The sequence below is a fragment of the Myripristis murdjan genome, chromosome 23, assembly GCF_902150065.1.
Source record: "Myripristis murdjan chromosome 23, fMyrMur1.1, whole genome shotgun sequence".
Lineage (NCBI taxonomy): Eukaryota > Metazoa > Chordata > Actinopteri > Holocentriformes > Holocentridae > Myripristis > Myripristis murdjan.
The window spans coordinates 9,891,157-9,904,112 of record NC_044002.1 but is presented as its reverse complement, the minus strand read 5'-3'; the positions used below and the strand labels follow the sequence as shown (position 1 = coordinate 9,904,112).

Here is a 12,956-nt window from a genome sequence, read left to right as displayed (position 1 = left end):
TTGAAAAAGCGCGAGTTACAGACATAAAAGCCGTTGTTATGTTCCGGCAAAGTGCTCTGACGACGATCTGTCTTGAGAGTTTTGTGCTTTTGGAGGATTTTGAAAAAGAGGGCTAGAGATGGCAGGCGGAGAGAGAATAAAACGAGATGAGATCAGGGCTGAGAAAGAGCAGACAGCATGAGAGTTGTATAGAAAAAGAAGAACAATGGGACAAGAGTGGAAAAAAGAGAAAGTGAGTTGGAGAGATGTTATTTTTTATTTTTTTGGTTTGAGTTTGACTACTCACGTCTGGGAGGCAGTGTCTGATCTTCATTGCTGTTAATGAGAAAGACTCAACATGCAGGACAAGTGCCATTGTTCGCTATCCACTCTAATGGCTTTTATGTGGCTTGACATCCAATCTAGGCGCTGAGGGTCGAGAGAGCACACTTGGCGCTCAAACTGTGATTACTCGCAAGCTTTTCATGTGCTCCCCATCCAAAATCCTGTTTTTCTCTGCATTTTCTGTTTTTCGGCACTGTGAAAATCAAAAAACGAGGCAGCTCACCTACGCACCAGACGCGCACAACCTGTCAAAAAGCTGCCATCTTAGCTCTATCTCATATCCATCACTTTCACACCATGCTTACCAGAACACCACCTGGGCATGGCATGCTGGCCAGCCGAGTGAACGCACACACATACACTCACACTCTCAGGCAGACAGATTCACAGCCAGGCAGACACACTGACTAGTGCCAAAACACCAGACTTACACCACCTGTCATTCATCTTATTGCAAGTGTCACACATAGACAAAGACACCAGAATAGGGTCAAATAGTGTAAATAATTCCTAGTGTTTGTTTAATTATGAATTGGCTGAAATGTCTACTGTTGACTTACTTGTCTAATCAGGCAAACTCAACCCACTGGCCCGTTTGGTCCTCCAAGCTGGATAAAACAGATGCTAAGAATCATTTACAAGTGCACACATTTAGGAACACACAGCCCCCCCACCACACACACACACACACACACACACACACACACACACACACACACACACACACACACACACACACACACACACACACACACACACACACACAGAGCTTTCTGCTGCTGTATGTGCCCATGACCACTGCCCACCAAACTGGCTAGCATGGCATCTGTCTAGCATATGGGAGCTCTGTAGGGTCATCCAGCCAAGCACGCTGTCACCTGCTGCCTTCTGCTATGCCACCCCCTTCCAAACACCCTGTTTTCTTCTTCTCATCCCCCCAATTTGTTATCCCATTTGTACTCTTTCCCGTTCCCTTCTTCTCTGTGAAATCCCTTTACACACTCCTGTTGTTTCCTTACCTGCTGCTCCTGCAGGAACATCTTATCTTATTTGCTTATCTCTCCTTTGCTTCTTCAGAACGTCCTTTCTTTCTTTTTCTTGGCAACCCTGACAATCCTATGTCACACCTCTTCTAACTCCTCCCCCTGCACCTCTAGTCAAGCACTGCTGTTCTATAGCCAGAAACCCTCTTTTCCCTCACCACTTGAATTCGCTTCCAGATACGAGTTTTGCTTCTTTGTTTGCCTTCTGAATGAGCCATTATGCCTCTCCACTGGTGCCAATAGAAAAGCTCTGAAAGAAGGATCCGGGACAGGATACAGGGAGCTATTCAAAATCCAAAGTCAATCATCATTGGTGCTCAACGGCTCATGATTGGCTGTTGTTACACTGCGCTGAAGTGAGCAGAGCAGTAAATGCTGGGGGCGAGCCAGGAGAGGCACCCTCCCAACCCGGGCACAAAGAGGTTCACTGTGATAGTTCACTTATGGCAGCCTATAATCTGTCTATATTGTACTGTAGAGCACTTGATTTAGCATCTATTGTGAAATACGTCTGTGTGGGGTTTTGTGAGATTGTATTTGGATGCAACCATTCATATTTGAATGCAAACTCTCTAAATCCTCTGCGCAGAGCTTAGAATTCTGCAAAAGTGTATACTGAATATGTGGGAAAAAAAAACCCTTTTTCTGTTTCCTTCCAAGAGTAGGCGCAACATCCTACTAGTTTTCAGGTTTTCAGAGTTCCAATTTTCTCTTGTCTCGTAAATGGGCATTTTTTTCTTTCATTTTGTACTCAAATATTATTGTGAGATCCTTTGAGGCTATTTTGGCGGGACTTGTACCATATTCCATGCCATTTTAGCCCACCCCCCACCTGCCTGTCTACCTTTCCAAGTCCAGTGCTTTGGGCTCAGTTGCCAAAGAAAGACAGCGGGGCAGTGGAAAAGAAGATGGGGCATTGAGAGCACCCCTCCACAGCCCAAATGGCATCTCTGGCCTTTTATGTCTGTGAAATATCGTCGGCTGGGTCTCCCATATGGTGACATCTGCCTGATGGGACCAAGATGCCGTGTCCCACCGCCTTCCAAAAAATCTCTGCTTTAGTTGGCTTTGATGGATGACTTCTGCAGCCACTGCAGTTTCCCTAGACACACACTTGCACTTGAGCTCAATTACACACACACACAGTAGCTGTGCAATCCAGCTGTAGCTCTGTTATCTTTGTTGTGGTTTGTGTAGTGTAGCTATCTAATCAACCTATGTACACCAGCTAGCTAAGCAATTAAACTCCAGAGCCCCATCCACGCTCAACAGTTTTAACATCTGCTGTCCTTGCTCTGTTCTCTCTCTCTGTGTGTGTGTGTGTGTGTGTGTGTGTGTGTGTGTGTGTGTGTGTGTGTGTCTGTGTGCGTGCGTGTGCGTGTGCGTGTGTGTGCGCGCGCGCGCGCGCGTGTGTGTGTGTGAGCCACCTCGTCTGCTCCTATAATAAGCTATGATACACAGTGCAGCTTTATCCAGTGCTGGAAAACAACTGTTCTGCACTCACCCTGCCTCCATTCATTTCTCTTAATTTATCTCACTGCTGTGCTAATATTTCCCTTTGTGATAGTCCTCTAATCACAGCACTGCTAACTTTACTTGCTATTGAACAGTTTAAACGTATACACTTATCTACAGGCCAGACAGACCTCCCTCCCACATATACAGACACTCACAGGCATCTACAAACACTTCCATAACTACACCCTCCTGTGAGAGGTTTTAATGGCTGGAGTTAAACAGGGTGGAGATGAGGTGAATAGTGTGTGTGTGTATGTATGTATGTATGTACATACATGTGTGTGTGTGTGTGTGTGTGTGTGTGTGTGTGTGTGTCCGTGTCCGTTTGGAGTGTTTGATCACAGTGTGTAACCACTCTGACATTCCAGTAGCAAAGAAGAGCTCCACTCCACTCACAGGGTCTGTGGTTTGAGCCTTCAAGGCCTGTAGGCGCACACACAGCATACCCATCTAACCAAACAGTGCTCCAGTCTCTCTCTCATTCTCTCTGCCCTATGACTCATCACTGGTTCAGTCAATGAGGCTAAATGGCTGCTCTAGCAGAAGCAGTCAATATGCTCAATGCAGCTCATCGGCTTTCTCTTCTCTCTTTCTCTCTCCTACTCCTTCACTCTTTCAAATCCTCCCTGTCACTTCCTACTTCCCTCCCTCTGTCCTTTCAAGATGTGAACACAGTGTCCAGCCTTTCTTTACATCCTCACCAACAGTCGTCATCACACAAGCAAGCACATGCATTTCTGAAGTCTTCATGGCTCCAACGTGAGTTCTGCACCTTAGGTGGGAGCCTGAATTTGTTTGGGCCAAAAAAAAAAAAAAAAAAAAAAAGAAATCTCTTTGACCAGAGCGTTGCTGGTTCAAATCTCCAGATTGACTGTGAAAATGGGAGTGGGGAAAATGGAAGAGAAACTGTTTCCCTTTCCCCAGTAGCCACTGTCAAGATGCTCCTAGAAACACACTTCGATGAAAATTCCAGCCTAAACAAATAAACACCATTTAATATTTGTTTGTGGTTCTGTTCTGTTGTTCGGTGTCATACTTTTTCACACAGCCAAGTAGCCACAAGTCAGTCCACTGATGTCACTGAGACATTCTCAGCACAGCTACAGTGGTGTTCAAAAGGGGTGGGGGTTCAACAGTCTACATCAGTAGCATTAATCCGGTTTTAAAATCAACCACTAAAAAAAATGTTATTTTATTAATATTATGATTTATTTTATTTTTTTTGTAATTTCACCAATTTGCAACAATGTTAAACAAAGATATAGGGATAAATCCAGCATAGAATACCTCACATTAAGCTCCACTGTAGCTCCAGCTGCTCTCTGTGTGCGTTGTGTTTGGTGAGCTCACCAACAGAAAAACTGAATTACACTTTAAACAACAAAACAGCACCAGGGACACAGTGCAAGTCAGCAATCCTTGTTTTTACACAGTGCTGCTGTGTTTTAGGGTGAACTTTTCCTTAAATGTGCCACTACTCCAGTAGAAATACTCAGCAGCCACTCATAGAAGGCTAAGTTGTACTAGGCACCTCCGAGATGTGAATGTGTGAAATTGTGTGAATATGGAAAAGACAAAGTGTACATACTCTCATAGATGAACCATCTGACATGCCTCACTACCACCTGCTTCCATCGCTTTATAACAGAGCTGTGATTTCTCTGTGTGAAGTGCAGGTAGGGCTCAGGGCTCAGCCCTGTTTGGCCTACAGCTCCCTGAGGGTGTCCTGTGAATGCACTTGATTATAAACCGCTACCACAAGCCAGTGAGGCGCTGGCCCTGAGGCTAGCGGGCACAGGGGGGTATGAGAGCCTCTCATCTGGAGTGGCTGTTGTTAGTATGAGCTGCAGCAGGAAGTGCTCAGTGATGGTGCACACGCTGTGGATACAGCGATGACCCCAAAGAGTGAGCCATACTGTGCTATTGTCGTGTGCTCCGTATGGTTTGTTAGCATGTTTTTCAGTTCCACATCCCCTGCAGCGATGTAACCGCCGCTCTGCGTCTGTATATATGTGTGTGTGTGTGTGTGTTTGTGGATGATCCTCAAGGACACTGTGTTCCTTACATCCTGTGTTGCTGGAGTGGTTATGTAAGTGCCCTTCTAGAAAAAAAAGAAAAAAAAAATAGAAAGAAATCTGTGCAGAAACTTGTGAATTTCCTTGTAAGCAGGTAAAAAATAAATTAAAAAAAGACTGCAGGGACAGAGCAGGAATAAATGATGCGTTGATTCACCTTAATCCTTTAAAATCCTCCCCGTGATGCAGCCATGTGATATGCTAATGTCTGTCTCTTTGTGCCGTAGGTGACAGAGTACCTGAACGGTCAAGAGTCTGCCAAGAGTGCCAGGGTAAGTCACTTCATCCTTGCCACCCAGTTCTCATCTCTTTCTTTTCATTTTCTGTCTTTTAGCCTGCTACCCCAGCACATGCACAAACACTGCCCCCCTTCTCCCTATCATTGTGTTTTGTCTATCTCTCTGAAATGGGGATTGGGGGCATCTGATGAATATGAATTGCTGTGAGAAATATAATGTTGCCAAAACATGAATACATTACAGCGCTAATTACTTTCTACACCAACTACCAGAGAGAATGTGTCTTTTCTGCTTCTCTCTCTCCCTCACTGTCTCTTTCATTAAAGAACATCAAAAGTCAGTCTCTCTCGTTCTCTCTCTCCCTGTCTTTATTTCTCTCTCACTCAAGATGTGACACATTTCATTGGCAGTCACCAGTGTCCTATATGGATGCCTGCCCACAGTCTGTGCAGGCCCATACTGTGAAAATGGAGGTGGGGGTGTGATGGCGATATGGGTAGAAAGAGAGGAGGAAAAAACAAAATTGGACAAGGGAGAGGAGGCAGCACATGTCACACAGGACTGTCCTTTCCCACGTTAAGATGGCTCAGGACCCAAAACACAGAGCTTTGAGACAACACAGAATCCAATCAAAATGACTACATTTGAACCCAGCAAACCCAGCGACCAATAAGACATCTGCTTGAGTTGTCGCCCGTGCCAAAATGCCCTCGGACATGTAAGCTGTCACCATGCACTTGAGAAAACTGTTAATACCACCACCACCACCACCACCACCACTACTACTAATAGAAATAATGGTGATAATGAATATGGATGATTACAATGAGGATCTGGAACTGATGTTGAATAATTGGTATGATGACAATGACAGAGCATTTTTCAAAACATGCAGTGTTTTACATAGAATTGAAAAAAACAAGATGAAATTGACAGCAAAAGAAATGAAAGCCAGGTAAGAAATGGAACAGCAAGGCTATCTAAAAGTAAACCATAAAAGGGAGGTCAAAAATAATTTATTAAATATAGTAGATAGTTACATAAAAGCAAGCCTATAAAAGGGATTTTAAGAAGTAATTGAAAAGATGATAGAGACGTAGCCAGCCTCAGCTCCTCAGACAGGTCATTTCAAAGTCTAGAAGCCATGATGGCAAAGGCCCGATCGCCTCATTTTTATTCCCGGCTTTGATGAGAAAGTGTTGTTTTGCTAACATCTGCGGTGTTTTTCACAAGAAACCCCTGGAGCCTGAGCTGACAGTTGTATCCCGTTTCATTTTTACTCGTTTTTTGATTAATGTAAATGTCAAGCATGGTGGCTCAGACTCCTGCCAATAATCAGTCAGAGGCTCACCCTGCTCACCTCATGAGCTATCTAGTGGCCTTGCAGCGAGCCCAAGCAATCACTCAGTGGTGGAATCGACTCTAATCAGAATATGAGTTGCTGTCAGTTTTCAGGAATTTCCTGGCAGAGGACAGAAAGAGAGGCAGCAAAGCATGAGGAGAGAAACGGCGTTATGTGGCAGTGGCGTTCGCTCATTCGTCCTAACGACTAGCACTAATTAGCACAGTCACTAATTAGCTGTGAATCATGGAATTAACAGCTGAACACACATGGTTATGAGAGCCAGAAAGAAGCATCTCCTTCTCTTTGTTTGTCACTTCCACACACACACACACACACGTACGTGCTTGTACATACACGCAGACACACACTAACAGTCCTTGGACTACATTTTTTTTTTTCTATCGCCAGTAAATGCAGCCTATTACATGCTAACACCACTCTAAACCACACATGCACACAAACTGGCCATCACATTGTAACAATGGCAACATTTAGCAGGGAAATGCATGGGATGGTTTATGAGGCGATGCCCTGTGAGTGTGAATGTAATGGGATAGGAGCAGTAATAGACTGGGTGTGTTTGAGGGCCTCAAGCCTGGCTGGGTAAGCACAAAGAGCCGGATGAAATGATGATGATGCTGATGATAGAGGCGCCTTCACACAGGTCTGAGAAAGGAGCACATGCAGTGTCTTTATCTGCCCCCCCTCCTCCCCGTCTCTCTCTTGACCATTGAACATGTAATGTGCTAGAGAGGTTATTGAAGTCCCATTCAAAGTGATTGGGAATGTGACTGCATTGTATGGTTATTTGTTTCATTACCGGCAATAAAATCTCTCTCTACCTCCCATCAGCTCAACATTTGGCGCTACGGAGACTTCCGCGCAGACGATGCCGATGAGTTTGGCTACAGCCGCTAAAGAGGGGGGAGAAAAAGAAGCCACCCATGACCATCCTACCAACACCATTCCAAAGACCAACATGGAAGACGAGAGATGCATTCGACAGAAGACAAAGCAAAAGAATGATCGAAAACTAAACAAAACTAAACGACAAGCATTGACACTCTCTTCCTTTTTATTCAACATTTCATCCCTCCAGTCCTGTCTTCTCTTTTGCTCATACCTTTTTTTTCCCCAGCTAGCCCTTCTAACTCCAAAAAGAGCATGCTAGCGATGCTTTGAAAAAAATAAATAAATAAACAAACAAACAAACAAAAAAACTCATGCACAACAGTGACTTTCCATTCACCCATAATGTTCCTCCGGGCCACTGCCAGTTCAAGCAGCCTGCACTATTGCCAATCTGTGTTAATTGCCATGTTACCTTTTCAGCAGACTTCCTGTTTGACTGATATTGTAATGATCCCTTTCAGCCAATCTTGTTCTTTGCTCTGACACCCTGAGCCAATCCCTGCTCTCCTCTGTACAGGAAGGGATTGTGTTTCTGGGGGACAACGTTGGATTTTTGCAAACAATGCTTCCCTAATGAATGAAATGTAAATGTGAGGATATGTTGAAAAGTGTAAATGGAGTTTATTTTAGAGAAATACAGTAGGTGGAGCCACACAGAAGAAAAAAAACACAAAAAAGGATGAGTTTATTTTTGTCTTTGATGTATATCTGTGTGATAATGACATTTGCCGATGTTTATGTAGGCGGTGTTTTGTCGTTTATTCTATATATCACTCTTTTATGACCAGAAAATATGGACGCCTTGATATGGCATTTATCATGATCATCATCTCTCTTTCTCTCTCTCTCTCTCTCTCCTTCTGTAATGTTTACATTCTAATGGTTATGATCTTGTCTTTGGCAGTCTTTCTCTTCTCTCTGTCTCTGTACGCCATAGCAGAAACAGTGTTTCAATTTGTTTCCTTATAATGGACCTTTGCATTGTATTAAAAATCTGCTGAATAAAAATAAGCAAATTATGTATGTTTTTAGTATGTTTTTGTTTTCACAGGGGTCGAGTCCTGTCTCGTACCAGTTTAAAGTCCAATCTGCAGTGAGATATTAACGGCTGTTGCCATTTTAAAAGCTGGAATGAGGGTTTTGGAGAGCTGAAGCAGAAATGTACTTGTGGTTGACCCGCAGTTAAGTGGCTAATGCATTTTCATTGGCCTCAAAGAAGTCTTACTGCAGCTAAAAAAGCAACAAATGGTGGTGAGATTCACCCCACTGCACAATACTAAAAGCTAAAAACTTAAAAGAGCTTTTGACAGGGTAGAACCAAAAAGTATGTAACGTCTCTTCACGTTTCTTCGTGTACCACCGGCTGGCAGCAGGTGTGATCCGACGACATGCATGGGTACCATTCTGCCTCGAAGCAATTTTGACCTCACTAAAGTATTAATGAACATTGAATGGATTTTTGTGGAAATTAAGTCAAGCGAGATGTGTTTATGCTGACCACAACATATTTCAAAATCAAACTGTACGCTTTTCAAATTGTTTATATTAACTAACCTGAGAGGGTAAAGTCAATAAGCAGTCGTGTTAAAACAGACTTGCATTTTGACTTTCTAAAGGATAAAGTTTCTGCAAGTGATGCAGAAGGGCAGCCATCTGTACATGTGATGATGTTGCTAAGAGACCAGGATTTCAGGGGTCCTTGTTGAAGCGAGACTGTCTGAAATGTGTTGTATTTATGCGATGCTAAAGAGACCCAATGGGAAATTAAATGTGGATCTGCAAACGGATCACCTCTGAGTTACATTTGCAAGAAACCCATTCTCAAAATACATGCACAGTTTGTCTTTTATTTTGTGGCTATTAACAAGGAAGGATGTTTGCCAGTGAACGCAGCTACACTGAAACACAGAGTTCAGTCGCAGTGTTTAAACTGACCAAAACCTACATGGAAATGTTTCCTTTCAAGGCCCTGCAGAGTTCAGTGTTGTATTAAATGATGTCGTATTGTCTCCGAGACTTAGAGTCAACTGAGGTGAAGTCCTCCTCCTCCTCCTCCTCCTCCTCCTCCTCCTCCTCCTCCTCTCACATCACTGGTGCTGCAGAAGAGGAGATTCAGCAGGATTCTCACTGATTGGCAATGACTCCATCACTGCCAATCAGTAAGGATGTGATGTGATGTGGAAGTTTTCGAGGGAACATTATTGTAAACTAACTAATGTCAGCTAAAGGTGAAGTGGAGGAGATTATTTTCAACTGAATTTGTTTTTCTGAAGTTTAGGGAAATTGATTTTCCAAGGGTAGATTAGTTAATGCATTACTGAAGTAAACGCTGAAAAGATTGTACTTTAAATCCAGAGAATACAATATATGCCTGTGTATCTGCATTTCTGATGTGTTCCACTTAACTCTTTGACTACATGCACCAATTATAGCAATCAATTCCATTATCTTGTATACACAACTATACAAAGATCAAAGAAGTTATCATTCATAACTGCTAGATAGTTGAATAATTATTTTTAAAGCAGTTCCTCTATCATTTAAATTTGGCTGCCAAACATGTAAATAGCACCAAGCAAGATTTTACTTAGCATTTATTTAGTTGCTTGGTGTCTGTCTAAACTCTGCTACTCTTGAGCAATCTTTGCTGCTTTAATGAAGCAGTCATAAACATTTAATATAGCCTGCTGTATAAATAAATGTTCCGCTCCCCGTATTAAGTAACCATTAAACACAGCAGCCAGTGCTTTGCCAAATCTGACATAAACTACTTCATTACTTATCATGGCATACTGTACAAATACACAAAGTCTCTTGACCTAATAACCTCCTTCATAAAACTATTTAAGCAAGAATGAACTTAAAGAGCATACAGGCAGGATGTATAATACAACATTACTGTAACATTCATAAGTACTGTGTATCATCAGGGTGACCTTGTTTGAAGAGACTCTTAAATTTACATGAAGTATGGGGGTATAGTAACCTCGGGAAAAGGCTCTCATAGATCCCACGTCTCTAGTTATTTTTGACCTGAGTACTACAGAACAGGGAGAGGCAGATTATTTATTTACTTAAGGGCCATATAACAGACGCTCTCCTCCACAATGGACATCCATCAGTCCACAAGTGCACTGAATGACAGCTCAATGTGTGAAGTACTCATATGGGCTACCGCCAGAAATAGACATGTGGAAACGAAGCATATTTCATGAAAGTGGGCTTTTGTCTTTCCACACAGCAGAGTAGTTTGTTTATCCCCTCAGAATGAACTGTTTCACACTCAGAAAAGGAATCACATTAAATTAATAAGCTATTTATAGACAATATATTTGCAAATTCCACTCAGCTATCTCAAACTTACAACTTATCAATGAGACATTTTCATTAAGTACAGATAAAGAGTTGTGTTCAAAAGGATATACCTACTGAATATCTAATAAATTGAGGCTTGGAGATACAACTGTGACACTCCAGCAAACAATAAAAAAGGTCTTTATCTTGAGTCTAAGACTAATTTCATGTTTGTGGACGAGACAAGCCCTAACACTACGGAAAATACTCCATGCGGTTCATGCAGAGGAAGTGCATGGGAGGAACGAGCGTGGGTCTTTGTGAGCCTTTGACTCACAGCAAATCAGAAAACCTCCGGGTGGTTCACCTTGCCATGGCAACAACTGCACATGTCCAAATGATTGCAGTGGCACAAGAGTTTGTTTTAAGAACTTTATGGAAACTTCCATTGTGACAAAACAAGCACCTGATCTTTGTATGTCTCTCTCTGTCAGTGTGTACAGCTCGCAGCAGTGAAGGGGGAAGTTAAAGTTAATGCACAAAATTAATTAAAATCATCTGTGTGCTGCTCATAACCTATCTCAGGCTAACATTAACGTTAACATTAATATCAGCTAATTAGATATGGGCAGTGTTAATCCTAATTAGCTGCACTGTTGTAAGCAAAGCTGCTGAATCATGTTCTGGCAGAGCCAACAACAACCTACCAGGTAAACCTCCCAAAACCAATACAAGACTCGCAAGACTTTATGAAAATGCTGACCCTTCATGCCCTGGTTGTGGTCAGCCTGTTGATCTCATGCACATATTCAGGCTGTGTGCAAAGTCACATCTTCAAAGTCAAAATGCACCCGACCGAATGTGTGCTCACTTCAGTTCAGGAGCAGCCATCATTCATAATGTTTCAATAAAGTAAAGCTTTCTCCACTCTCCTGGCAAGATGTTGAAACAAAAGTGAAGCCCTCATGTTTTTTTTTTTTTTTGTTTGTTTGTTTTTTTCACACTGACTCAAGCTTCTACATACATAATTATAAGGTCTGATCACTCCTTTATTAAAATATGAACAATCTCTTTATACTTTTATGACTCCCTGCAGGCACCTCTTGACAATGAGTGAGTAGAGTCCAAATACACCCAGTCAGGTGGTCTTGTAGCTCATCTGCCTCAATCTGGTACTTTCTGGGTTAGTTTAGGCTTTGATTGGGACCACCAACGCTTGGAGTACAAGTACTCATAATACTTTGAGGCGGTTTAGCCGGAGGTGGCTATTACATGGCTTATGTTAAAATCCCAAAGCACAAATAGCTTTCTGACACACTACACCCCCTCCTCCCTTTTACCTCTCACTGTTTCTCTCTCCTGTTTCCTCTTTTTAATCTGACACCTGTAAACTGCAGGAAATTCAGGGACACACAGGTGGGTAGGTTGACATTTTCTGCAACATAAGTTCGTTGGTACTACATGAACGCAGTATGTGAGCTGGCAAACAGCATAAATGGGAATTCAAGAATGCACCGTGCACTGCAGCAGTTATAAAGCTCATACTCAAGTTTTTCAGACGTGGTGTTACACGAACAGTTCAAAATACAAAAACATCTCTTGCTTTCCTGACGTTGCACTTGTTGTGGGGGCAGATCTATACAGTTTGTCGCGTTCTTTGGCAAGAAATAGTTCCCAGTGAAGCTCTTTGCTCCCAGATGCTGAACACACTGGGTATCCTTGTCACTGTTTTTGAAAAAGAGCTGTTGCTGTTGAGATTTTAACATCTACAATTTTGACAGTTTGAGCTCTAGACAGGGGGGGAAGACAGGGGAAAATGCAGCTGGGAAGCTCACCAAGTAACACACAATTACGGTGTTGGCAAAATTATAAATAAATAAATAGATAAATAAATAAATAGAAGCCCTGCCACCATCATCCACACCCGCTGTATGCCACATCATGCCAGTCTTCATTGCAGGTGCCACACACCAATCAGAAATTGCCAAATCAAAGGTGGCCTGAGCAATTTATCACTGGTGTTTGTGTCCAATTACCAGAGGTTTGGATGAGGCAACATGCTCAAAGTGCAATTAGGAGGCTTGCCTCTCTCCTGTCAGCTGACTCATGGACTGCGTGAGATGACTTTGTCCTTCAGATCCGTGCCCTTTCTCTGCCTGTTCCTTTGTCACCAACTATCCATCGTCACTGACACTCTTTCTCTCTC

At 42.7% G+C, this 12,956-nt stretch overlaps 1 protein-coding gene across 1 annotated transcript in view; it reads left to right on the top strand.

The window, feature by feature from the left end:
- Positions 1-8,475, top strand: part of snd1 (staphylococcal nuclease and tudor domain containing 1) — a 191,369-nt gene extending 182,894 nt beyond the window's left edge. The window contains exons 23-24 of the mRNA XM_030045402.1: positions 5,188-5,232; positions 7,397-8,475. Of these exons, the coding sequence (XP_029901262.1) occupies positions 5,188-5,232; positions 7,397-7,462 (111 nt within the window). The 3' untranslated portion in view covers positions 7,463-8,475. The remainder of the gene's footprint in view (positions 1-5,187; positions 5,233-7,396) is intronic.
- The last annotated feature ends 4,481 nt before the right edge of the window (positions 8,476-12,956 follow it).